We start from the raw sequence: 27,101 nt of genomic DNA on the forward strand, positions 1-27,101 counted from the left end.
TATTGAAGTTCATATTAGTGATTGATTACTCAAGGCCCCATAAAGACTATACAACATACACAACCAAAATTCTATTCGAATAGATATTCATTCTACATCATAAAAGGTATATAGGGGGGTTTCCATTTTCATCATACCTGTATCCGACATCTCTACCAGTGTCTCCAAGGCGTCAAATACTTCTCTGTTGGGAAAAACTAGGACAGTGAATTCAGCATGAGTTATAATATGAGCAAGTGCAAAATCTGAACGGTCGTAGTGGCCAAAGGAATCGCCTCGAAATATACTCCATATTAAATCACGAAGACAGACCCAATTGTAGTCTGGCCTAGAACCTTTGAATTTCGATCAAGACCATGACAAGCAACCTAAAAACCAAAAACAATTATATGATGAAGAATCAAATAAAAAAGATTCAAGCATATTTTATTCATTACTCCACTTTCTTGGTTTCTATTCTAATTTTTTATTAAATGGAGAAACTTTCTGCCTCCACAAGTTCACTAGGTTTGATGTCAAGGAACGAACTATCAAATGAAAAAATGACCGAGGGAAAAGAATCAAGAACAATTGTGTTCTTCTACCTCCTTAAACAACAGTAAACAAGAAATGGTAATGTGAATCAAGAAAAAAAAAAACCAAAAATAAAGACGTCACAGAACTGGGGCATGTTGGGGAGTGGTTTTAGGTCTCTCACATCTAGATAATTGATCTTGATAATTTAACGGAGCCCTCATTTCTGAATGGAATGATTCAGAGTAGAGAAAACTTGGTCACTTAAAAAGAAGGGACGGGAAAATTATTATTACGGGAAAAAGAAAACATAAGAGCCATTTTTCTTTACCATATATGATAGGGCAGCATAACGCTCTTCATTCAAATACAATGGTTTTCCTCTACGCATTTCAATATCCTGCAGGACGAAAGAAAACTAGGGATTATAGCAGCATATATATGAACCAAGACATCTAAATAATGCAATATGAATCAAGAAAGATGGGTTTTCATTTATTCTTAGAATGGTTATGGGTTTTGGGTGGATGATAATTTATAGTTATGTTATTTTATTAATGTATTTTAAGACATTTTATTTACTTTAAGGCTACATTTACCTAATGAATAATTGTGATGATAAAGTATGAAAGTTACAACTTTTGAAATGCCTCATAATCATTCAAGCTTTGATATGATCAATCTAGTTTGTAGAGTGATTCGAGTCTCGAACAAGTATTCTTGTCTTGAGATATTCAATCAACAAGGTAATCCAAGTCTTATTTTTCCTTAGGGTGAAATCAAATTGATTTGGGGGGTTTTAGCATTTGTGAACTAGGAATTTGTATAGCCAGGCGGGTTCTTAGATTCAATTGGCCAGGGTTTCGGTTTCCTTTTCAATATGAATATGACCAAAGAGAATGCTGTAGGATGTATTTCCCGTTTACAATGAAAAGTTTATGAAGATTCACTTGTCCTTTGTTATTCTATACAAAAGTATACTGCCTATTCAACAAAAGCTGCAAAAAAAGACAGCAGCGGTAATACTCAAAAGGACAACTTAAATATTTTCCATGTAATCCTTTGAATAGACATTGGGGGGCGAACAAACACTAAGATGGATAGGCCTGCTAACATGCCCAATGCAGTATGATGGGAAGCTATTCCACTTGAAACAAATGGATGAAACCCTTCGACCCCTCACACAGGGTTTACACATGGACAGGTTCGTTTTTGGGTTTTGATTACCAAGGAATAGAGACATTACAACTAAAGGACGAGGAGTGGCATTCCATTTGTAGTCATTTTATATATGCAGTTACAATTATCTACATTCCAGGGTCGTCACCATCATAATTTGCATGGAAGCCTATTTCCCCTCCACACCAAATAAATAAGTGGTAGTAGAAGAGTAATAATAATGACGACAAAAATAGTTAATGAAGATGACAATTTACCTCCTCACCAAAAGCATCCAAATAAGGAGATGGCCAAGGAGACTGACGTGCAGATCTCTGCAGTAGAATTGTCGTCCTCTGTCAAAATAAAGAGGAACCTTAATTAGCTGATCCATTGTCAGGCAAAAAATGTGTAACATGAAGGGTCTCAAAACACAAAGTTGGACATTTTGACACACCCTAATCAGCAAAAATACACCAGTACCGGCAGCACAGATATTTGCATGAGCTTGGCATCCACTTTCCCTTGAGACAAAAAATAACTTAAGTTTCAAAACATCATAGCTAACAGTGAGGCATGGAATAACATGTTTGATGATACTAGACCACATTTCATTCTGAGTAAATTTTGAAAGTACAATTATTTATGGAAGCAAAAAGACCTGCAACATGATTTCCAGCTTGGAGAGCACAGTCTAGCACATAGTAGGCATAATGCAGGATCATCAATAACATGTTTGCAGTCAGGGCATCTCTTCTTTATGTATCTGTTGAAGCAGAAAGTTCGATTAGACACTTCAATATAACTGAAAAAGGAAAGAGAGAAATCGAAGATGTTGAACACACCTCTGCAATAGATCGTGGTAAACATGAGGTAAATGAATTAATTGAAAAGGTACTGCAGGTGTGCAGTGCATTATATTTTTAGACCTCTGAAACTCAAATTCTTTATTAAAATGACAAAACCATTTCCAAACAAGTGACCGTGAGGCTCCATCCTTGATAACAGCATCCAATGGAGGGATCTCGAACATTTTCTCAAGCTTATCGATTTCATTGAGCTCCAATGCGATGTTGTCAATCATATTGTCACCGGCAAGACATGTTCCCAAAGCAGTTTCTCCATCAAAAATTGGCACTTGTGCAGAAGAATTTAGTACTTTTAAAAGTAGTGTACATCTCCGAAGATAAGGGAAAGTCAAGCTACGTATCATATCCTTGACATTACAAGACGGCTCTGTGTAATTTGAAACAAAATACCATCGAGCATATTCAGACTCTCCCATAATTTTGCAAATATCAGCAATCAAGCAATCACTAGAACCCAGCCCATCTACCTTGCCCTCGTACTTGATGCAAGATGTAATTATAGCCTGTAATAAATATTTCAAAATTACAAATCTAGATTTGGAAAAATATACTCAACATTAAAACTTTAAATGCCTCAAACATACCTGGGCCACAGAAACTAGGTAGAACATATGCACAAAGGAAAGCAACGATTCCTTGCATGATAAGAAGGGGAAAGGAAGACAAAAGAGTACCCACATCAATGATGCAAATGGGTCATGGGTAAGAACAGGATCAGATCCTCGGCTCAAAAACTGGATATCAAATTGTGGCAATTCCACACAAAGGCTGGTCAAGATGTGGAGGATACCTGCAATAAAATAGCAATGATCAAAAAACCAAAAGTAGAGAAGTTGAAGATTTATGTAGAAAACCCCCCTGGAAAGTGTTCCAGATGGGAATCTATCTTAGCATTTATTGAAAAATCCCGTACATAAGCAAAGAGCCATCATAACTAATCTCCTCAAAAATTAATTCATCAAGAACTTGTTCTAAACAGAATTTGAATGGATGTCTAGAAAAATTCAACATGATTCTAGGTATCCATTCAACTCAGCTCCAAAATGCATACATCTCCAGTGAACAAAGAGAGACAGTGATACAGATAAAATTCAATATAGGAGTGCCAAAAATAACCCAAAACAATCAAGATGCTTCTAAGCACCAGAATTGTACCTCGTCCACAAGAGTTACTAGCATCTTCATTGCAAATTCCAGAGCAGATGGAATCTGCAAACCTTTGAATACCACAAAATCTTTGAAGCATAAGGAGAGAATCCTCACACTTGACGCTTTGTATCACTTTTAGCAATAATGACAATATAAAACCACCTGAACTTTTAAGCTCCTTATACAAGGTATTATGGTCAATATTGAGATTCATATCGGTCTTACTACGAGCAGCAATTTCCATTGATATGATGGAATACTTGAGAGTGTCCCACATAAGAATTGATGGATTAACCCTGGCGGAGCTAATTAACTTATCCTGTTTCCCAGAAAAGTATAACTTAGACAGAACAAGGGACACAGCTTCGAGATTGCAATTCACTTTCCTAAGTCTATGTACAGAAATATCTGTAAGAACTTTATTCTTCCCAACAGCCTTAGCTGCCGATTTAAGGAGAGCCACTGCTTGCTGAACATAAAGTGGATTCACTTTTTCACTTGGTTTGCTAAGATGACCTGAAACATGTGATAAACTCCAAACTGAACACATTGACGGGTTCCAAATCTTTTGAGTTTCCCTAGGAAATGCAGGCAAAGTGGAATTTGCAAGGCGTCTGCAGACTGGGCACAAAAATTCTCCCTGTTGCATGAAACCAACATTAATTAACTATACTATAAAAAAAAAAAACGAAAAGCCAGAAGTCATATTATCATCTTATTCCTAAAAGTCAAAAGAAGGCACTATTTTCAAAGATGGTCAAGTACAAAGAAGTGAACAAAAGTTGGGTTGAATAGCACCAGGCTAGGTGTAATCCAAATATCGTGTGGATTATATCCTAGTTCAAGTATCTATGACCTTACATCTGGCCAGAAACCGAAGGTCAGAAGTTGCTTAATGTTTATTAAGCATCCCCTTTTGTCTCTAGAAAGCCTATGACTCTAACCACCAGATGTGCATGCTAATTAAGATTTAAGGAAGATTGTTATTTGAAGAGAAATATAATGTAGATGCTGCTTTCGTGGAACATCTAAATCTGTCACATATACATATGGTCAAAAGCAGTGTTTTTAAAGCTGAAGCACACTAAGGCACAATAGCCCTCCGGGGCTTAAGCGTGAGGCACAAAAGAAAATGCCGCTTTTTTTATGAGGTTCACAATTGAAAAATGTATATATTTTTTATACAGGAAGAAAAATAGTATCACAAACAAGAGGATGAAAAGTTTGAAGAACATGAAGTTTTTATTCCAGATGGCCAGTAGTTTTTAAGAATATTCTTGATTTGATTCCTAAAAGATTCAAAGTGTTTTTAAAAAATACTAGGAAGTACAGCGCACACCAATAGCCCTGAGGCATGCGCCTCAAACAGGCTTCATTAATGGAGCCTTGCTTTTTCAAAGCGAGGCACAACAGCTGGGCATTGGACCTCGGCTTGCCTTTGTGGGCTTACTAAAACAATGGCCCAAAGAGAATATTTTAGAATAGAGACCAAAAGACTAGACAAAAGAAAACATTAATTTTGGATGCAAAATTTCTGGGTGTGGAATGAAATGATACTAGCGCGAAATGCTACATATAAAAGAGAACTTTTGATGCAAGGAAGAACGTGAAATTCTTTTTCCTTTCTACAGGGCTGATAAATAACTCAATTCTTGGCCATCCACTCCAAACCCATAACTGAAACACATATAAACAGAGTAAATATTTGCCCACAAACATTTCCATTTTGTTAGATTTTTATATTTGGGTCGATTAAATATAATAATAGGTAAAAATAAAAAAGAAAAGTAAAAACAAAATAAAGATTTGTTATAACCTTATAATAAAAGGAAAAAACAGCAAAACCAGATTATATCATCCATATTTTTTGGGTTTTTAAATTTTGATTAAGATGATACCATGATTACGTAAATTAAAAATGCAGGCTATTTATTCGAAGAAAATGCAGAATGAAATACTTAGAGAGAGATTCATAATACCTTCTCAGGATCAACAATATGCCCTCCTTCAAATACAATTCTTCGAGCAAACCTGAAAGTACAATATACGAACATATGTTTGCTTTAAAACACAGTGAAACGGAAAGTAAAATGTACAAACAAGCAGTTTAAGAAAATAGGACACTTTGTGCTTGCACAAACAACTTCAATGTCCTATTTCTAATTATAGATCAGTTGAAGGGTATGACAAATTCCCCTACAGACCTTACCTCAGAAACCCAAGCACTGGTAAACAAAGAGTGGAAAAACACAGTGAAGTTTATCAGACTGGCCACTTTACCATTGTGGGCAAAACCCAATGTCTCTGGAAATAAGATCAGAAACTACAAACTGTACCAGAAGCAATTGTCCACATTAGGAACTTCAAGCAGATGGCATATTTGGTATTACAATCCTCTCGGAACCAAACCCTAGAGATGCCTTAGAAAAAGCATCATATGAATTCACTACCTACGAAGTTCAATCCTACTCCTTTATGTACAAAACTTTGGTTGGATCAGTACCTTAAAGATAAAAGAGCTACTTTCACTGTGTGATGACTAAACACAATCATATGCAACCTATCCCATGGTCTACTTCAGGGATAATTCAACTCTCAATCCATTGAAAAACCAAATGTAACCATTCCTTTAGTCTTCCTGCAGATAGGAATTCACAAATTGCCACAGGTCCCTTTTCCTCGCTAGTTTTTTTTTTTTCTTCCTGCTTCCGTAACGTCAACTCTACAATGCTACAATGTTCAGATTCACAAATGGAAACTCAAGTCGTAGTTCCAAAGAATAAAATGCTGGGATAGAGTAAACAAATAATCAAGAAACATAAGATCATCTAATATTGAGGTTGGTCATACACAAAAAAAAAAAAATGATTTTCTTAATACATAAACTGTAACAAAGGATAATCACAATCAAACAAAACATCTGTTATGAGAAAAAATGAGTTAATGTTGAAAGAATACCTTTCCTTCAAAGAAGATAAGTATAGATCAAGACATCCTTGATGCACAGCATGCCCACAAGAAGAAAGATAAATTCCATCACAATCTGTGGGTCCAATTTCATTAAATGCGGTAGGCTGCAAAGATCCTATCAGCCTGGGAACGTCATGAGCACTTTCAGAAGTTGAATGATTTTCTGCCAGTTCTCTTGATAGGGCAGCTAGAAATTTTACATGCAGCACAGACTTAGTATCTTCTCCACTTACAACTTCAGAAAAAATTTCATTCTCATTTAATTTAGAATGTACAGTATCATGCGTGTCTTTTCGAACGGATAAATAGATGTCCTCTTCCAGCTTATCATAGCTGAATATTATTTTTTCTCCTTTAACATTTGAAGTACCAGGCCCTTGGATGTTTCGTAAAGGAGGAAAATGAGACTTGACAAAATCCAGAAAAGCGCCAACTTCCCCAGGTAGTCCTTGATTTGCATATTCTCTAACTGCGTTCTGAATGAGCTCAGCTAACTGCGGAGATGAAATCACTCCTGAACCTGCAGAGGAGGTGCATAACCTAGATTGATCAAGGTCCCTTTTTGACATTGTTGAGGCATGTTCATCTCTCCAGTAAGGTTGATCCCATGACACAGGACCTCGATCAATTAAACTCACAAGCTTTGATTTCTTGTTTAAGACATAAATTTTAAAATCAGTATATGAAATCTGTAGAGGATGAATCAATTTATACAAACGAAACCAAAATTGGGAAATAAATTGAAGTTAAAAGAAATGAAAAACAGCTAATTACATACCTGCAAAAGAATCAGAAAAGAAATAGGAACACTGGAACTAAAATCATGGCAAAGCGAGCAAACAGTTTCAGACTGTTCCGCACTATCACTGACATTGGGCTTCTCAGACTGCTGACCAATTTCTGTATCATATTCGTCCATAGAGGCATCAACACTAGCCAAAAATTTAGATTGCTCACCTCTCATTTTTTCCTGCAGACAACAACCACCCAAGTAAGTAATTAAACCAAAGCTCATTTAAAAACAGAAGTGGAATTAACACCATCTCAGTGTGTGAATGCAGCCGAAGTTTCCCCAGGTAGATGAGGCCCTTATATCATCAAAAGCAGACGAATTTTTATTATCCGAGGAACCTTAACTTTAATCAAACCACTAAAAGATCAGAACAAAAGGAATGCCACCCAAATACTAGTTAACTATCTATCAAATGGAAAGCAGTTTTTTCCTTGGAGGAAAATAATAGAAATATACAAAAAAAAAAAAAAGGAGATACTAACTCAGAAAGAAGAAGAGGAAGAAGACATCTTACCAATATAGCAGCCTGTCTCTCTCGAGCCTTGGCCTTCCGTTTCTCAATATCAGAAGTTGCACTTGGGCTATTAGTATTACTACTTGGCACAGACTGTGTACGGTAACCAAGAATTTCAGGCGCAAGTTGCTGAAGTTTGCCCATGCAACAAGAATCAATCTCTGAAAATTTCTTCAACAAGCTTCCAACCAGAGAGGATAGGTTGCAACTTCCAGCCTGCAATAAGTTTTCTCGACCTTCCTCCTTGTGCATTTTCATTAACAAAATAAGAAGAGATAACAAGCTTTGTCTGCCGAAACCACATGTCAAACCCTCATCAATTTCTTCATCAGCAAATAGAAGCAAGGGAATAGAATCTCGAGCATAAAGCGATTGATTACTCGATTCCTTTTGCATAAAGCAAATGTCCAATGCCAACGCTAGCAAGTGCAGTGCAGTTAACAGGACACTATCTGGGGCGCGTGATTTAGTTGATTTCTCAGTAAAAACAGAATAAAACAGAACAGCACGAACAATTTGAAGGACTGTTTTACAAGTAGCTATTCTAGCCAATCCTCTAAAAGGAGGATAAATTTTAGTCCATTTAGGTAGCTGTGAGGTCAAAGCAGAGACACCACATGACCTCAAGTATCGTTCTTCAGCAATCTGCAGATCCCGTAAACTCCAACGAGGGTGGTACAGATCCAATTCTTTCCAATATTTCCAATGTAAAGAATACATCCCCTGAAACAAATTTATATCTTAAGAAATAATAATAAACAAAAATAAGAATGTCAACAAAGAACCAAAACTGGTAGAGGGTATAACCTGATTAAATCCAGAGGGATTGGAATACACAGCAATTGTATCTAGAATTTCCTGTAGCTGATCACACTTGGAAAGATCACGAGGAAGTGCTTTCACCAGTTGACTATGAGTAGCATCTCCAATTGCTAACTTGTAAATCAACTCTCTCTTCAAGCTTTCGGCTACAGTGAGTCCACAAAATCTCCTTTCATTGACTACTTGTATGATTAATGTGAGCATCTCTTTAACTAAAATAGGCTCATACCTGAAGAACGGTCATTTTATATCTTTTAGAAACAAAACAATAATTTCTGAAGGGGATAATTGTAAAGCATATGTAGTTAAATGTGACTGCAAGTACGCTCCCACCCATTATGTATCTTTGTTTCCAATATAATTATCTATATCCACATAATTTGCCAAATGGTAGAAATTACCCACATCTTTTCTCAACACTTTCGTGATGTTAGCGTTGACTAACTATCATGTATGCAGAACATGCCCCTTTAATTTGATGCAAATACATATCACACTCATAGTTGATGCTCCATCAGCAAGACAGGAGTGTTCAGCGAATAGTAAATGTTCCATGGATTTTTAAAAAATTATTTACCAGGAGTTGTTTAAACACCAAACGGGGCGATAAGTGTTAATTGCACTTCAATGAAAAGCAATTCTTGTCGAACGTATTAGAACTTTATATGGATTATCCTCTTTCTTTTGTTAATTCTCATAAGTTTCAGGGGAAAAAAAACTTTATAAGGACTATCCTCAACATCTATGTACTGGAAGGAATATCTGAACAGAAACTTAATATAGGGAGTGTTAGAGTAGAGTGCGTGGAAATCTAGAAAAATAGGGTTTCCTTTTCTGTATCCTTGAAGATTCTAAGGTCTCTTTTGAAACCCTCTGTGTTATTCCAACTTTTTGCTGATTCAATGAAAATTTTGGTTTCTTTAAAAACATATTATTATATATAGATGTAATGTGTGATTCAATGCCGCATTAACAAGGGTTTAAGTTGCACCTTACTTTAGAAGAACAGTAACGTTCCAAGTCAAAGTAATAGATGAGTACATACTCACTAGGGCTTTCAACATTTAGGGAAAGATAGTCTGATAGCTGGAAGCGTTCTAAAATTCTACTGACATAAAAATCAGGTGGAGACATTGCCGCACAGCACTGCAACAAAAAGAGATCAAGCTCCAGACATTGTTCTGACCTGTTATGAAGCCATTAAAATAGCAGCAAGTTTCCTTACACTGTGAAAAATAAGATGGAACATAAGTCCTTCGTTACCCAAAATTAACTTACCAGCGGACTGATCGATACAACTCACAAGATAATAGGGCTGCATCTCCATTCCTCCGCCATGCTCCAGCATTGACCTCAGCACAAAAAACTTTAATGCGTAAGGGATGCTCCATTACAAAAGAAGAAAAACCATATGGATGACAGTCTGTAAGAACACTTCTAAAGAAGTCCACAGATTCAGATGACAAATTTGAGGAGCTGGCACCTGTTGCATTTGTCACCACAGATTCACTAAAACAGCTTCTCAATGCCTTCTGTAAAAGCAAGGAAAGCAGCCGATGTAATGGGATGTGAATGGATATGTCTTGTGAACTAACATCAAAAACTATGTTTGGCCAAGAAGACATGCTTAGATAATCTAGTGCATCAATCTCCATGGCATAGTCCTCAACAGTAACTGTATCATTAGTCATATCCATCAATTGGTTGTCTTCTCCATGACTTATACCATGCTCAATGTCAATACTCATTTGAAGGCCACTGTACATACGTGAGGAATATTGGCTATTATGGTCTTTGCTTCTTCTAGCAAGCTTACCTTTCCCCATCTTAGATGACATTTTCTTTGGTTCCAGGGCAGAGGTTTTTCTAGATGAATAAAATATGCAACTAGGGGCCATGCGAATGTATTCATCAAACATGTTTGAAATACCTCCAGATGCATTTTCTGTTCCCAACCAACTATCAATGGTCTTCAAGCACTCGTAAGTCAGCCGCGTAATAGTTGGTGAAATTGTATCTAAACGAACTTCATCAACTTTTGATGCAGAAGTGGATGTAGTACTCTTTCCCAACAAACTACATGCAGCACTTTCCTGTGATAAACGTCCTACTTTAGCATATCTAACACTATCTATGTCATCTGGATTCGGCTTGTACGTTTGGAAAGACATTGCATCAGCTGTATCTTCACTACTGCTGCTACTACTACTAGCAGCAGAAAATGCTTCATTCACCAATAAAGAGTGGATGTTGGCAACAGAATGATCTAAACCAAAAGGTAAATGTATATTTTCATTTTCTTCTTCTATATGGATGCCTGTTTCTCTCTTCTGAGGATCCATGCCTTGCACAAAAGTAAGCAGTCTCAACCAAGTTCTTAGAATATCTTGCTGCTCATAGATCACATATCTGGGCACTACAGCATGACTCATGACAAATCTAACATCTTCAGCTACACGAATCGTGGTTTCACACAAATTACTCCACTTTATAACCTATATACGGGAGAAGAGAAAATATAAGAAAACAAATAAGCAGAAGTATACCAAAAAGAGTATCAATAGAAGTATACCAAAAAGAGTTCAATTGAAAATTAATATTAGTAACATATGCAGCCTTCAGAGGGTGTCAATGACTACATCAAAACATTAAAATGGTCGCTTGTATTTTATTGCCAGTGTCTATATGAGGTGCAAATTACACATTTGTCTACAACTAGAAACACATTATATGCATGTAGAACAGCATAACAATTGCTGAGTGCTCAGAGCTGAAAATAAGTAAGGATGCTTTACCTGCAAGCGCCCATTTTTGCTTGAACAAGAAATGAATATATCTTCTAAACATCCCAAAAGGATGGACAATAAGTTCATTTCCTCCACCAAACGAGGAGCAAGTGTTGGAACAGTGAATATTTGCACTGAGAAAGTTGGCAATAGTGGATACTTTTTCAGAACGTGGTCACTGTTGTCTTCTATTGCTTCACTGATAACATTTGGATAATAATTCAAAAAAACTTTCGCAAATTCGTACTTAAATGCAGGTTCTCCTAGCAATTTAAGAAGTAACTCGTGGACTTTCTTCACTACACTTTCAGTTAATAGCCTCTCCAACCCCACCAAAACATCCAATAAGCCAGCTGAAGAAATCACCCTCTTTGAAACAAAACTGAGTAAGCTTTCACTGTACTTGCAGAAGTCTAAAAGCATCTCAACCACAGCAAATGTTAACTCATTTGCAACCTTTTTATGCTCTGTAACACGATCACTCAATTTAGAGTCTTCCACACTGATATATTCAGCAGATAAGAGTTTGTTTTTCCAACAAGTGAAGAGTACATCGAGTATAGGCTCTACAGATTTAACAAATTCCTCTGGGAGTGGTTGTATCTGTTCTGCACCTTTATGCTTTGAGCAAAAACCTTCCCGCTTCCATGCTGTCACATCGCCACAATCGCAGCAACCACCACCTGTATGAATTATGGAGTAATCGTGGTCCTTATGATTCCCACTTTGAAAGCAAGGGACACAAATTGCACAAGTTGGGTCGTGTTCACAAGTTCGGCACCTGTAAGCTATATCATTATGTCCCCAAACAGCACCACATACACCACGCTGGCCAACACTCATTTTTGACAGGTTCTTCAGAGCAGAAGCTGGTTCACCTTCAAACATCAACCACTGTAACCACGTCATACTCTCACGGAATTGATTTTTCATGGTTGGGCCCGTCACAGATTTTTTGGACCCTGCTTTAGCTTCTCGTATAGCTTTTACCACTTCGACATCAGTAGGCAAAATTACAGATACCAGCTGCGGTATCAGATACTTGTTGTCCTTGACAAAAGAAACTAAACCAGGTTGAAGCTGATCCAATAGCTCATCAGGAACTCCAAGTACAGCAAGCCGCTGACAAACAAAGGAATCAGAATTATGAAGAAGTAAACAGAGATGATAGGCAAAATTGATCGAGGTACTAGCGGGACTAGAATCCCCATCTCCTTTCCAAGTCGAAATTGAACAGAAACTCCGATTTATAGAAAAGGATAAACTCATTTACGAACTAAGGACCAATACATCCATTTCCAGGAAGAAGAACACCAACAGCTACTGCTTGCAGGGTGGGGAAAAGCTAAGTAACACCAACACATAATGCTTGCAAGATGAGCAAAAGCAAAGTACAAGGGATGATTCAAAAGAACGATCCCTATCTAAATCAACACCGAATACGAAATGCAATGTACAAATCGAAAACGGGAAAACATAATCGCATACCAGCACTATTCGATCACGAGGCTTAAGTGGAGCAGATTCAGAAGGCGAACAAGTATCCATATCGTCCATTCTCCAGTAGCGCCAATACGGCACCAGCCAGTCACCGAAACAAAAACAGCGCCGTAGCCGAGAGGTTGCTCTCCCCAGGTTTCAACTCTAGTCAACAACTACTCGATAGGAATTCTGCAACTCCAAAATTCAATCCTCGATTTCGTTCCGTCTCGATCATTCAATCAATCATCAATCAGTGAATTTCACACTGAAATTTATCTTCTTTATCCCCTCACCCCAGCCAAATTTCTGAATCACGATCAACGTAGAGAAAAACAGACATCGTCCACAGAAAGTTCATCGATGAAGGAAAGTAATACGTATGAAAAACGTCCAAAATGGTTGAAATTAAGAACGAAAAATGCAGAACCCCGGGAAGTAGTTGATCGAATCTTCTACGGTTGCGTAACTATTGTTCTTTAAAAAAATTTAAAATAGTAATAATAAGTTCATATTTCGTTCCTAACAGGCCAGGCCCATTTCACATGTGTCCCTCAATTTATCTCTCTTTTTCTCTTCAACAATATTAAAATTACATATACATATAAATTCTTTCTTTAAACTTTTTCCATACTTTATGTGCTATACTCGTAAATTCAACCAACCAATATGTCGATTTCAGATAACATAAAGTCACTGCTATCTTTATATCATCATCACTTGTAACTGTTGGAGGGTGAAAGTGTCCCATATCATCAGCTAATTTAGGAAATGATCATGAGTTTATAAGTGAGGAAATAAGTGAGGAATACTAACTCCATTGGTATGAGGGAAGCCCAAAGCAAAGCCATGGGAGCTTATGCTCAAAGTGGACAATATCATACCATTGTTGAGAGTCGTGTTCGTCTTAACACTTTCAAAAAGTCTTTAAAATAACCTAACGAAATTAAATAAAACAAAGTAAAATATTAAACTTGAAAAACACCCATACTAACCTAGAGTCTATTTTAATAAAAACTCGTGTAACTATTGTGTACCTATTTACTCTAATAATAACTCGTGTTCGATGGTGAGAGCTCACGTGATGTCCTATCAAAGTCGTTGTTACTCAGAGCAAGAATTCATTACAACAAACTTCTGATTACAAAGCAAATATATAGGACATTGATGCATGACTTCAGATGTCAATAGATATTGAAGGAGGGATTTCCCATGAAGAAATTCAAAGCCAATTCCAAAACTTTTGGTTTCTCACCTCCCACTGGACTCTGAAATTTTAGTTCTGCAGCCCATGTGTTCAAGAAACTTGGTGAGGCTCAAGTGTTTTGCAGCCCATTGCTCAGCTAACTTCTGTTCTTTGGCCTCTGCATCTTTCCTCAACCCAGCCAATTGCTCCTTATACTCAGCTTCAATCCTCTCCAAAGCAATCTTCTCTTCTTCTCTAACAGCCTTCACTTTCCCTTCAACCTCCTCCATCTTTTGTCGAATTCGGGAGGCCTTCTCTGATTCCAATTGCAGCTCCTGTCTCCTTAACCTCCATGCTGTTTCCTTCTTGTGCGATGCCCAAGCACGGTGGCCCTCATCGAGCTCTCGGCAGCATTCGACGAGCTCTGAAGCGAAGAGGCTTCCACCACACGATGGCATGGTCATTTGAGGTGCTATGTTGCCTAACACAAGAGGCATGGTTTCTGGGATTCTCTCTGGCTGCTGCAGCCAGGGGATGGGAGAGTAGGCTGGAACTGTGGGGGAAGAGAGTGTTAAGGTGACGGACGGGGAAGGCGGTCGGAGCGATGAGCTGCTGTTGGAGTTTGAAAGCCATGGAGGAAGAGATGGTGGTGGCGTTGATGAATCAGTTTGAAGAAAGCCTCCATTGGAAGTGGCCATGAGATAAGGTTCAAAGTAAGGTTTCTATTCAATTCCTTCACAAATATAGAGCATCTCTGTACTCAGTGTTGAGTTCAAACCTCCAAGGACAAACCAATATTTTGTATGTGCATCATTTATAGCACTTACTAGCATCTCTGAAAGGATTTCAAGATATGTCATAAATATCATAAGAAGATGGTAAAATGGAAACAAATGAAAGGACAACTGACAATCACACAACAATCAGCAACATGGCCTATTGTAAAAGCTCAAGCACACCGTTAATAGATATTGTCCTCTTTAGACTTTCCCTTCTAGGCTTCCTCTCAAGGTTTTATAACGCCTGTATTAGGGAGAGGTTTCTATATCCTTATAAGGAATGATGTGTGATCTCATAATCCACCCCCCACTTGGGGGTTTAACGGCCTTCGCAGGCACATCAGTGTGATAACATTTGTAACATCTCAAGCACACCGCTAGCAGATATTATCCTTTTTGAGCTTCACCTTAAGGCGTTTAAAATGCGTCAACTCGGAAGAGGTTTCCACACCCTTATTAGGAATGCTTCGTTTTCCTCTCCAACCGACTTGAAATCTCAAAACTATGTTCTTCTTACATGCCTGAACATATAAACCTCAACCAAACAAGAAATCAGATATAAACAGTCATAAGAACAGGAAGAATCTGGGAATTTGCAACGCTGGAAATTGCCCATGAACTCGAACAGAGAACAAAAAGAAGATAATAAGCATCCACAAGGAAATCATTTCATACAAGTAGGCAGATATAAAAAAGTAATACAAATGGAACTTCATTAAAAGGTTCAAAAAACCAAACCCGTTTGAACATTACCCAAAACACTGCCCTTCATCCAAGAAAATTCAGCAAATGTTAACAGAATTAAACAAGGAAAGCGACCCAGAATTCCCATTCTTCGAAGCAACAGAGATAGCAGAAGAAAAAAAGGATTAAAGGCATCATCACATAGCCATCAGAACTCTTTTCTCACAAGGGACTGCACTCAAAGTCCTTAAAGAACACATTGAACAAGAAAACAGACACAAGAAATATGAAAGGCCAAAAGAGAGATGAGTGCATACACTGATAGTGGTAAGTACGAGCCTCCTCAGCAAAACAGAACCAATTCAGTGGAAACAAAGAGAGAAAAGGAACAAAGGGCAGAAACCCAGTTCTGTAGAAGCCACAAAAGGGAGAGAGAATTGAAGGTGAAGGATAATGGAATTGGAAAAGGCGAATGTGAAGAGAAAAGGAAGAAATATAAGGAAGAGAGAGAGAGAAGGGAGCTGAGAAAGAGGCCAAAGAAGAGGGGGAAAGGGCTAGCAGTGGGTGTTCCACTGAGGCACAGCCACAGCAGCATTAGCTCTCGTTTAGTCACTGTTCCATATATATGTATAAAGCCAGAGGGGACGATTGAGACAGAGCGAAACAGCTGAGGATCAGAGCTGCAGAGAGAGAGAAAGGGTAAGAGAGTGGGTGTTGCTTGGCATTTAATGCTGCCAAGAGGTTTCAGCGCTTAACCTTCAAATCTTACATGCTTAGATCAAATAAGAATTTGAACCTTAGCAAACTATATGCCTTTAACCAGTTTGGTACACAAACGTTTTGAGCTTTTGAATTTGAACATACTGATAACAAAAACGTTTTGAGCTTTTGAATTTGAACATACTGATAACAGAAACACAAAGATTCTACTGTTTTTTTCTTCTCTCCTTTACACACTGTCTAATTCTATACAAGTTTCTTAGAGCACATTAAAAGGACCAGAGAATAATTCATGTATTTCTACGCAAGAATAGTAATAAAGATGAAATAGATGATGGGATGTTTCGATAATTGAATATTATTGAAACTAAAACTTTAATTTCCACATGGAATGAGACAAGCAATGAGCATAGTTCAACATTTGAATCATTTCTAAAGCTTATTATGAACCAAATTTGAACAATCCAACATGGAAAAGTGAATCGGAGCAGAGTGAATGAGGTAGGCGGGTAGGGCTAAAGCTTAAGAAGCTAAAAGAAGTAGAAGGGGTTTAACCTAGAGACGAACCTGAGCGTCCATCAGGGCGGAGTCAGAGTGGGAAGAAGAAGACAATCGTTCACCGGTGGGCCTCCAAAAGTGCGAATTCTAAAGCTCTGACGTCAAAAAAGAGGAACCCTAGAAAGAGAAACTGAAATGCAGTGGGTGAGGATGTTTGAGAGGGTGGACTGTAGTCCGGGTTTCGCGGCCCGAGGTGACGGAGTTTGATGGAGACTCGACCTTCCTTCCTCTGCGGCTGCTGCAGTCGTCCTTCCCTCTCCCCGCAGCTTCGTCAGTGATGCGTTACGTCTCGTTATCTTCTCCCCCCCCCCCCCCCCCCCCCCCCCNCTAGTTCTTCCCCCCTTCCCCATTTCTTCCATTTCTTCATCATTTAATGCTTACTTTTACGTGATTTTATTTTTCTGAAACGATTGGCAAACGGGGAAAAAAGCAACCTATGATTAACCAAATTGAATGAGAAATAAAAGGGGGAATCTACGAAAATAGTGATTCAAAAGAAAAGGAAAAAAGGGATTTGATGTTTCAAAGCTACCGTGAAATTGAGGGGGATCCTCTTCTTCGACCAAATGCCAGTCGCAGTCTGCAAAAGCTGAATTCTCGAAAGCGACACTCACGTCCTTCCCCAATCACCCGCCGGAGATTCGCCGGCGCCGGTCACTGCCCAACCCAAAGATGAATTATTAGAGAGTTCACATTTAACTAAATACGACTCTCCATAGTGGTACAATATTGTTTACTTTAAACCTAAGTGGTCGTGGCTTAAGGCTCATACTAATGAATAGTATATTTTTTTATTATAAACTCATAATCATTCTTTAAATTAACCGATGTGGGACACTTTCATCCAACAGTGATACTCAGATTAAAATTAATCGTGTAAAAAATGAAAAATAAATATTTCAAATTTTTTAAATTTTGTGTTTAATATTTGTTCATAATTTTAAATCTTAATTAATATATTAAAACACACAATTAAATCTAAGAATGTCGTTTATAAAATTTAGAAATCTATTATCTATTAAAAATTTACTTTAAATGGATAATATTACAATTTAACATTAACTCTTTGTAGTGTTTTTACTTTTTTTTTTTACTTATACATACGGTTAAACATTTTAAACGTGTAGCCGTCTTAGCTCAGCCGGTAGAGCGCGTGGCTTTTAACCACGTGGTCGTGGGTTCGATTCCCACAGACGGCGATTTTTCTATTGATCGTAATGCCTGGTTTGGTATTTGTATTATTGCTGAGAATAGCCCTGGAGATCGTCCTTCTAGACGATCCCACCCTAAGTTGCGTTCACTGATGACACGTGGAATTTCTGGGTTTTATAAAAGGGCCCCACCAATTAAAATGTTAAATCTATCACTACAATTTTTTTTCATTTAATTTCAACATTTTTTTATAGGGTTCAGTTTTAAGGGCAATAACGTCTTTTCATTTAATTAAAAAGAGAAAATATTTATAAATTCACAAATTTCAATTTAAAATTAATTTTAGTGTCATTTTTATGAGAAATTTAATTAATTTTGTATAATACATAGGTTTTTATAATTCATTGAACACGTAATAGGCGCCATGCATTGGACGGTGTAGATTTCAAAATCCACCGATTTTATTTTCAAAGCTATCTTATTTCGTGTGGGTGTGATAGGCGCGATGCATTGAACGGTGCAGATTCAATCGGCTTGAATCATAGCTGTGGGTAAGTTCCAAAAACAACCGAATCCGGTTCGCGCCGAACCGGCAAATGCGGCTAAGTTGAAACAGGTCAACCTACGGAGGACGTGCACTTTACTGGAGACTTTTCAACTTTCTCTTCATCTCATTGGCTCCTTTTGTGGGGCCGACTACAGCCGATCTATTCCACGTTCCGACACGTGCATGACTGTGGTCCCCATCTACTTTTTTTGTCAGGGGTATTTTAGTAAGCTTAATACTTAATGCGGGTTGACGTGGAATAATTTGACACGTTTCGCACTGTGAATGGAGGATTTTCGGTAATGCAAATAGCTTTCACATGTTTATTAGGAAAATACGGGAATTATCGGTAATTTTCATCAGGGCAACTGGCTGAGCCGGTGTGATTGAGATCGACGGCTAGGATTGGTCTTCGAAGCTCGGCGACTTTTTTTGGCATCTTCGCAGCTTCAGATGAACCAGCGGGAGAGTCTTGGCTAATTTTATTCACAGAGACAGCTTTTAGTCGGAACTCGAATTCTCTACCTTTCATTTGGCTTCTCTATCCTTCTCTCTAAGCTAGGGTTTCTGTGAGGTACGCATTTGTTTCCTTTACTGAAAGCAAAGCTTATTAAGTGCCTTTACAGTTTCTGTGATCGTTCTCCTCCTATGCATGTTTGAAATTGGTATCGATTATTTGAGAACTTCATTTGAATAATTGATAATTTGAGTTTCTAGTATCGATATCTGTCTGTTTCTCCAGCTACTCCGATGATCATATTTACTAGGAGCTAGTTATAATCGGAAGCTTGATTACTGAATTGCTGAGGGTTTTTTTTTTTTGGTTTTTGGGGGGCGGGGAGGGGGTGGGTTTGAGTTTTGTGTTTCTTAGGATTTTTCACTGTTAGATTAATCGCAGCTTTGCAATGGATCCACGCCTTAGACGACATGGTGGTTCCATGAACGGAATTCTTTTAGATAATGGTTCTTTTTTGGTTCAATCACAAGAGGATGGTATTGGGTCTATATTTCAGAATACCATTATGAGTCATAGCTTCCAAGAATTTAATTGCCTTCCTCCTGATCCATCACCGAGTAATATAGCCTCAAGTTCCAGCGTTATCACCTCATCTTCGAATGATGCGAGTCACGAGGAGGATTATCTGGAAGATTGCGATTTTTCTGATGCTGTTTTGAGATTTATAAATCAGATTCTCATGGAAGAAGATATGGAGGACAAGACTTGCATGCTTCAAGATTCTTTGGATCTTCAAGCCGCTGAGAAACCATTCTACGAGGTTCTCGGGAAAAAGTATCCTCCTTCCCCGGAGCCAAATAGATCTCTGGCCAATCAATACAGTGATGGGTTCAATGAAGAACTTTGTGGAGATAGTAGTAATTACCTGATTGGTTACAATAATACTTCTTATTATGGTGATGATAACGCTTTTGAAACTCAGAGTGGAGATGTGTTTCGAATCAGAAGCACTTTAGGTGATACTATTTCTCCATCATCTAATAGCTCCTCAAATAGGATAACTAATGGGGCTGATGGGTGGGTGGACTTCTCGAATAATGCAATTCGAGTCCCTGAGCCTAACAACAGAAGCCAATCTATTTGGCAGTTCCAAAAAGGGCTTGAAGAGGCTAGCAAATTTTTACCCGGTGGAAACAACTTGTGTCTTGATTTTGAGGGAAACGAGTCAGCAACTCAGGGTTTGGATGAGGGAACGAGCCAGATGTATGTGAAGTCTGCAAGAAATGATCAGAGGAAGAATTTGTCGCTTGAGTCACGAGTAAGAAAGAATCTGCATGATGAGGATGGAGATTTGGAAGAAGAGAGAAGCAGCAAGCAAGCAGCTATATCTACCGAGTCAACCTTGCGATCTAAGATGTTTGATATTGTGTTGCTTTGTAGTGCAGGGGAGGGGCACGATCGGTTAGTTTCATTTCGACAGGAATTACAGAATGCTAAAATCAAAAGCATGCTGCAGACTGGGCAACTAAAAGAGTCTAATGGTGGGAGAGGTCGTCGGAAGAAGCAAAGTGGGAAAAAGGAGGTTGTGGATTTGAGAACGCTTCTGATTAGCTGTGCTCAAGCTGTTGCAGCTGATGACCATAGGAATGCTAGTGAGCTTCTAAAGCAGGTCAGGCAACATGCTTCTCCCTTTGGAGATGGAAATCAGAGACTGGCGAGTTATTTTGCCGATGGTCTGGAGGCACGCTTGGCAGGTACTGGTAGCCAAATTTACAAAGGTCTAATTAATAAAAGAACATCTGCTGCTGATGTTTTGAAAGCCTATCACCTGTATCTTGCGGCATGCCCATTTAGGAAGATCTCTAATTTTACTTCAAACAGGACTACAATGATTGCTTCTGAGACTGCAACTAAGCTTCACGTCATAGATTTTGGTATTCTTTATGGTTTTCAGTGGCCTACTTTAATCCAGAGACTGTCATGGAGAAAAGGAGGACCTCCAAAGCTTCGGATTACTGGAATAGAATTTCCCCAGCCTGGCTTCCGTCCAGCAGAGAGAGTTGAGGAGACAGGCCGTCGGTTGGCAGCCTATGCAGAGACTTTTAACGTGCCATTTGAGTATAATGCCATAGCAAAAAAATGGGAAACTATTACAGTTGAAGATCTCAATATCGATCAGGGTGAGTTCATAGTTGTTAATTGTTTGTATCGAGCTAAAAATTTGCTTGAGGAGAGTGTTACTACAGAGAGTCCTAGAAATACTGTTCTTAGATTGATACACAAAATTAATCCTAACTTATTCATCACTGGCGTTGTCAATGGGGCATACAATGCTCCTTTCTTCGTTACCAGATTTCGAGAGGCCTTGTTTCACTTTTCTGCTATCTTTGATATGCTTGAAACTGTTGTACCTCGTGAGGATTGGGAGAGAATGCTATTGGAGAGAGAGATCTTTGGTAGGGAGGCTTTAAACGTTACAGCATGTGAGGGATGGGAGAGAGTGGAAAGACCAGAAACATACAAGCAATGGCAATTCCGGATCATGAGGGCTGGATTTGAGCAACTTCCTTTTCATCCTGAGATTTTTGAGAGGGCTGTTGAAAAGGTGCGGTCAAGTTACCACAGAGATTTTTTGATTGATGAAGATAGTAGATGGATACTTCAGGGATGGAAAGGTCGAATTATATATGCCATCTCTGCATGGAAACCTACTCAAGAGTGAACATGATGATGGAATTGTGCTTATCAGGGCTGCAAGTGTCTTTTGGCTCTTTGATATTCAATCAAATGAGATTGCTCCAGGACCAAGGGGTAATATTACTCCCCTGTTTTTTTTAACTTAGTTTTCAATAATCCACCTCTAGTCACCACTAATTATTGTCCTAATATAACAGGTTAACTGTGGAGCTGTTTCGAATTTGAAATTAAGTGTCGCGAAAGGCTCCAATGCGCCCCGCATAGGATTTTGTCTAGTTAGACAGAATCAACGACAAGACTTCTTCCCTCCCTAGATAGACAATCTTTTAGCAATGTCTTTTCAGTTGGAGAATCAACAAGGCTAAGACATGTCAGGCTTCAACGTCATTCGATCCCTACGCCGCAGGTATAAATACAAAACCATATATTTTTTTCTTTTTTGTCTGATCTGTTTTTGTCTTGAGAGTGTTCTTCACAAGAAGATATGAACCTCTCTTCTCCCAATTGCCCAGAGTTTTGTTCTCTTCCAATTGAATCTCAATAAAGATCTGTTTCCTCATAGAGCTATAGAAACCATTCTGAAACCTCTGTTTGTTTCTCCTTTTCTTTTCTTAATAGCAGAAAGGAGAAACATATTTGAGTATTATATAGCCAACTTGAAGTATGTATAGTAAGATATTATATATAGCATATTTGAGTATTGTTTAGGAGGGAAAGTGAGGTGAATTATTATCTTCTCCCACCTATGAGGGCTCTGTTTTCTTTGAACTAAACCCAATATTGCTGTTGTGGGGACCTTTGTCGTAGCCTAGTTTGGAGAGGGGAACATGGACCCGATTGGCATGCAATTTCTTGAATAATGAGCTATACTTTCCCAAAAGGAGTGGAAAAGAAGACCCATAATTAGTCTTTTGTGAATGATGAGAAATTGATGCCATTTTCAGGGCTCTTCCAGCAGCCAAGCCAACTCAACCCATGTTCTTAATCCTTCATTGGCTCCCTGAATCTCTCTTTCCAATTCTTTAATGAAATAGAATCTCTCCCTTTCTAATGATTACCTGTGAATATCCTCATTTTTAATAGTTTTAAAGCTAAATATACCAGATTGTCCCTAATAGTTTAGCTAATTCTTAGTCTAGTACGGTTAGATGAACACGACTCTCCACAGTAGCATGATATTGTCCACTTTGAGCTGAGCTCTCATGGCTTTGCTTTGGGCTTCCCCAAAAGGCCTCGTACCAATGGATATGGCTTTGTTTTGGGCTTTCCAAAAAATCTCATACCAATGGAGAGAGTATTCTTTGTTTATAAACTCATGATCATTCATGATTCATCCAATGGCTTTGCTTTGAGCTTTCCAAAAGGCCTCATACCAGTGGAGAGAGTATTCTTTGTTTATAAACGCATGATCATTCATGATTCATCCAACACCTCCCCTCAAACTTTGAGCATTAGCTTTCATGACTTTGATTTGGGCTTTCCTAGAAGGCCTCGTACCAATGGAGAGAGTATTCTTCGTTTATAAATTCATGATCATTCTCTAAATTAGTCTCAACAAGTACATGATCGTCTAAAATCATTATTATTATTATTTTCTCTTTAGAAAAGAGCTTCTCAAGACTCATAGAATTGTTTCGTTTGTCTACTTTTTGCCCCTCCATTTTTTTCTTTTATTAAAAAACACATAGGATTCATATGTACAGACAAAAATAAATTTGCTGTTGCAAGTGGGGGCGAATGGTGTATACTAGGACACATAAAACTTAACTGATTAATTTTAAGATTTATTAAAAATATAAAAATAAATAAATAAATTTGGGTATTTAAAAATAAGGTAAGAAGGGAGTAAATGGAAAGGGGCGAATTTCAAGGCCACCACCATTGTCATATGAAGATGGATCATACTTGCCAAACCCAAGAAGACAAATAAAGTAGGTTAAGCTCTAAGGTCAACCCATAGGTTCCCTACGTGACCTAATGAAGATGGCCCAATTATTTTTAGGGTTTAAACTGAATAAAATACAAGTTAAATTGTCGTTTCCTAAACTTTAGAAAATATCTTATATATTTTTAAAATTTTAATTTTATATTTACTTAAAAATATCATACAAATTCCTAAATTGTCCTCACTCAACATCCACATTCCACACATGGTTCCTAACCCGAGTCCTTTTTTACATACTTTATCTTCATTCACATGTTTTTTAAGAAGTCACCCAATATAGAATTGCTTAAAGGTCCTAGAATTGAGTCATCGAACAGCAAACTATCATTTTAAGTCTTTCTTAATCATTTTATCCTCTTAGGATCAGTCTCATTCGAATGTGGTCTCGATTCATTCGCATACTCCTCCAATATATTTTTGAACGTTAATATGCTTTTCCTTCTGCATGCCAAATATGGAAATCCCTTCATTGAACTTAATCTTTCATTCATTCCATCTTACAATTACTAAAATGGACATTTTCCTATTTCTAATTTGATATTTAACCTTTACCCTAAAGTCATAGATTGCAAATACACACAATTATTTGGAAATGATTTGAAGAAGTTACATTGAATCTAAATGAAATGGATATTATGATGATAAACCATCCAAATCTTGAAAGATCATATGCTTAATCAATTTGCCATATCAACTATATTGAATTGATTTTAGAGCTAGATATTTCAATGTTTATCTAACTAAATAAATAATTATATGATGATAAAACTTTAGTGAAAGGACAATTATTTAATGTTTATATATATCTTTTCATCTGTCATAACAAGATCCATGTGAACTACAACCATGCAAAACATGGTGGCAATGAACTTTAATGGATAGAGAACTTGTGGAGTACAAAAATGGATAACTGCCTAACTTTAGTCCTTTAACTTTTAAATTTAGGGACGAACAAAATAGATTTGAGATTTAATTTTTGGTCGAGATTACATTGAAGAACACTTTACTTATTTACAACACATTTCCCCATAACATATACATATTTTGTTTTTGTTTATTTCATTGATTTCTTTTGTGGGGTTTAAGGTTTGAAGAACATAACAAGGATGTTATGATTCTAAGCTGTGACTGATGTTTCAACTGCAACTTTGCCTGCATAACCCATTTCTGATTTGATTTCAACGTTCCAAAGCTCTGGAATTCCTTCCCTAAGGTTGTGGATGCTTTCCAACGCATAATCTGCTCCTTTAACTCTCTGTGAAGTGCCAATCTATGGTACACCACCAAAAAAAGATGAACAAATTAGCCAAAAATCTCTCAAATCTTCATCACAAACTGGCCTTTGATTCCTCTATATGAACTCGAAATCCCTTACCAAGACGGTGTCGAGCCCGACTCGCTTCCCGGCTTGTATGTTTCGAACACTGTCTTCAAAGAACAGCTGAAAAGAGCAAAAGGAACAGATTAAGCTAAAGGGCTAAGCTCAGAGAAGAGTGACATGGTTTGGTTCATTTCTTCTTACAGTTCTTTGAGCGCCTGCAATTTTGAGAGCCCTTTCAATGGCAGCTTCTGATGGTTTACAAATTATGGGAGTTTTTGGTAACTCCATCCCAGGATTTGGCTGAAGAAAATGACCAATAATGTCAAAGATTTCCGACCCAGATGGCGCTGTCGAATTGGATCCAAGAAACTCAAGCTCATCATCTTCATCAGCTGAAACAAAGTTCTTGTTGGTCGGATTCAGTGTTTCAAAGCAAATAATCCCTTCAAAACAGTCCTCTAATCCAAGCCTTTTTAGAACTTCAACTGAATGGATCTTATCAGCATTTGTAAAGATCTATTCAAGCACAAAAACGAGAAAAAATCAGAAAAAATCCGAAAAAAGAACCTAAAAATCAAAGAAAACACAAATACTTACAACTTTTCTATAAGGCAAGCTCAGCAGAAGACTCCTAAGAACAGGATCAGGTTTAAGGTTGTCATAAGGAAGTCTTCCATGAACAAAGCTATGATACTCATCATAATCAAACTCATACCCAATTGCCTAAAAAGAAAGCCCAATTAGTTGAATTATTCTAAACTTTTAAGCATTTTGAAAACTGGGTATCTGTTCTTTATACCCTTAGACCAGCCATGGTTGTTCCATAGTTCTTGTACAGTAAATTGCAGAGGTCAGCGATTTTGCTTGGCTCTATGCCCAGTTTTTCAACCATGTAATCTACAAAAGAACAGTAAGAACATCAAGAACATCAGGAAACTGATTGTTGCAATGAGAAATTCATGCTAAAAGCTTTGTAATCTTACCTTTGATGTTCTGTAAACAGGCAGCTGCAATGCCAGTACTCAAGGGATACAGAGTATCATCCAAATCTAGAAACACATTTGAAAAGAACTATGAATTTCCAAAGCAAAAACTAAGAACAAAGATGATCATAGGAAAAGAATCAGTTCTCTTACCAAACAGAAGACAATCATATTTTGGTCTCTGAGCCTGTCTAAACCGATTCTCGTATTCCATTTTGATTAGAAATCCTATCAAGAACAACAAAGAAACGTGAAAATGAATTCATTAAGCCAGAATCATTACATATTCTCATCGATTTTCAAGATCTTAATGGGTTGTTCAAGAATGTATGAGAAAATGGCCTCTGATCATCCGTTAGTTCATGGTTCTTTAACGATTTGCAGCCACAAAACCAGACCATTTTCACCAAATATAAGTTCATATTCAATCAAAAGTTCAAGAACTCCAAAACCCCATCAAAACCCAGAAACGAAATCGAAATCAAGAGATGAAAGAAGCAAAATCAGGCTAACCCATGATGAAAAAAGTAGGCTTACCAAATGGGGAAGAGCAATGAGGAGGAAAGAAGCTTTGAACGAGAGGTAAACAAAGCTTCTTGAAGAGGGGATGAAGAATGGAGCGAGTGGGGGAGGAAGAGGAGGGGGTTGAAGAGGTTTAAATAGGGGAAGGGGAAGGGAAAAGGAGGGATTTATTAGTTTTTAATCTCGAGTTAATCACGTTTAATTAACGATGAATTAAAGAAAGTGGTGGGAAAAACAGGGGAGTCCGGTTTCTCTGTACTTTCTGGACTTGGGTTTGTCCTTTTTGGTCCTTTACCGTCCAGTGCTTCCCACCCCAGTTCGAACCTCCCATTATCAAATCTGGGTTCTGTATTTTATGCCCTTTTATATGCTTACGTGGACCAATTATAATTAATTCTCCACTCTTTTTTTCTTTTTTTTTTTTTTTACTTCTAAACCTTAAAAAAAAATAAAAAATTATATGAAAAGGGATTTCTTCGTATCACAATCCAAATCAA

At 37.7% G+C, this 27,101-nt stretch overlaps 4 protein-coding genes and 1 non-coding gene across 6 annotated transcripts; 2 read left to right on the forward strand and 3 right to left on the reverse strand.

Moving 5' to 3' along the window:
• Positions 1–56: 56 nt before the first annotated feature.
• Positions 57–13,529, reverse strand: LOC111799868 (E3 ubiquitin-protein ligase PRT6-like). The gene is made up of 17 exons (XM_023683359.1): positions 13,063–13,529; positions 11,584–12,696; positions 10,067–11,283; positions 9,834–9,974; positions 8,774–9,017; positions 7,967–8,689; positions 7,438–7,629; positions 6,648–7,309; positions 5,669–5,720; positions 3,696–4,329; positions 3,125–3,330; positions 2,517–3,043; positions 2,333–2,437; positions 2,129–2,195; positions 1,950–2,027; positions 845–913; positions 57–368 (listed from the first exon to the last, which is right to left on the reverse strand). The coding sequence occupies exons 1-17, from the start codon at positions 13,129–13,131 to the stop codon at positions 294–296; spliced, it is 6,174 nt and encodes a 2,057-aa protein (XP_023539127.1). The 5' UTR covers positions 13,132–13,529; the 3' UTR covers positions 57–293.
• A 606-nt stretch (positions 13,530–14,135) lies between these two features.
• Positions 14,136–17,280, reverse strand: LOC111800991 (transcription factor AS1-like). 2 transcript variants are annotated; one of them, XM_023684937.1, is made up of 3 exons: positions 16,990–17,280; positions 16,020–16,382; positions 14,136–15,074 (listed from the first exon to the last, which is right to left on the reverse strand). In XM_023684937.1, the coding sequence occupies exon 3, from the start codon at positions 14,935–14,937 to the stop codon at positions 14,305–14,307; it is 633 nt and encodes a 210-aa protein (XP_023540705.1). In that variant the 5' UTR covers positions 14,938–15,074; positions 16,020–16,382; positions 16,990–17,280; the 3' UTR covers positions 14,136–14,304. The 2 variants fall into 2 exon arrangements, with proteins under 2 accessions (XP_023540705.1, XP_023540706.1); XM_023684938.1 differs by lacking the exon at positions 16,020–16,382.
• Positions 17,281–18,106: 826 nt separating this feature from the next.
• On the forward strand, positions 18,107–18,179 carry TRNAK-UUU. The gene has a single exon. It is a non-coding gene; the product is annotated as a tRNA-Lys (tRNA).
• Positions 18,180–19,078: 899 nt separating this feature from the next.
• LOC111800486 (scarecrow-like protein 9) lies at positions 19,079–22,543 on the forward strand. Its single transcript, XM_023684201.1, has 2 exons — positions 19,079–21,947; positions 22,031–22,543. Exon 1 carries the CDS (start codon positions 19,585–19,587, stop codon positions 21,856–21,858), a length of 2,274 nt encoding a protein of 757 aa, XP_023539969.1. The 5' UTR covers positions 19,079–19,584; the 3' UTR covers positions 21,859–21,947; positions 22,031–22,543.
• Positions 22,544–24,718: 2,175 nt separating this feature from the next.
• LOC111799525 lies at positions 24,719–26,731 on the reverse strand. Its single transcript, XM_023682873.1, has 8 exons — positions 26,620–26,731; positions 26,236–26,310; positions 26,083–26,148; positions 25,899–25,996; positions 25,697–25,822; positions 25,301–25,615; positions 25,154–25,219; positions 24,719–25,048 (listed from the first exon to the last, which is right to left on the reverse strand). Exons 2-8 carry the CDS (start codon positions 26,294–26,296, stop codon positions 24,896–24,898), a joined length of 885 nt encoding a protein of 294 aa, XP_023538641.1. The 5' UTR covers positions 26,297–26,310; positions 26,620–26,731; the 3' UTR covers positions 24,719–24,895.
• Positions 26,732–27,101: the final 370 nt, after the last annotated feature.

The sequence above is a fragment of the Cucurbita pepo genome, chromosome LG08 (genome assembly GCF_002806865.2).
Source record: "Cucurbita pepo subsp. pepo cultivar mu-cu-16 chromosome LG08, ASM280686v2, whole genome shotgun sequence".
In the NCBI taxonomy this organism is placed as follows: Eukaryota; Viridiplantae; Streptophyta; class Magnoliopsida; order Cucurbitales; family Cucurbitaceae; genus Cucurbita; species Cucurbita pepo.

Bases quoted from the DNA above. Each gene is read 5' to 3' on its own strand.
- LOC111799868 (XM_023683359.1), bottom strand. From the start codon at position 13,131: ATGGACGATATGGATACTTGTTCGCCTTCTGAATCTGCTCCACTTAAG. The intron at 2,196-2,332 runs GTCTTTTTGCTT...TTTTGTCTCAAG, and splicing joins AGCTGGAAATCATGTTGCAG to GGAAAGTGGATGCCAAGCTC. The intron at 369-844 runs GTAAAGAAAAAT...TTTGGTTTTTAG, and splicing joins ATGCTGCCCTATCATATATG to GTTGCTTGTCATGGTCTTGA.
- LOC111800991 (XM_023684938.1), bottom strand. From the start codon at position 14,937: ATGGCCACTTCCAATGGAGGCTTTCTTCAAACTGATTCATCAACGCCA.
- LOC111800486 (XM_023684201.1), top strand. From the start codon at position 19,585: ATGGATCCACGCCTTAGACGACATGGTGGTTCCATGAACGGAATTCTT.
- LOC111799525 (XM_023682873.1), bottom strand. From the start codon at position 26,296: ATGGAATACGAGAATCGGTTTAGACAGGCTCAGAGACCAAAATATGAT. The intron at 25,823-25,898 runs GTATAAAGAACA...CTTTCTTTTTAG, and splicing joins CAACCATGGCTGGTCTAAGG to GCAATTGGGTATGAGTTTGA. The intron at 25,616-25,696 runs GTAAGTATTTGT...GTGCTTGAATAG, and splicing joins GCTTGCCTTATAGAAAAGTT to ATCTTTACAAATGCTGATAA.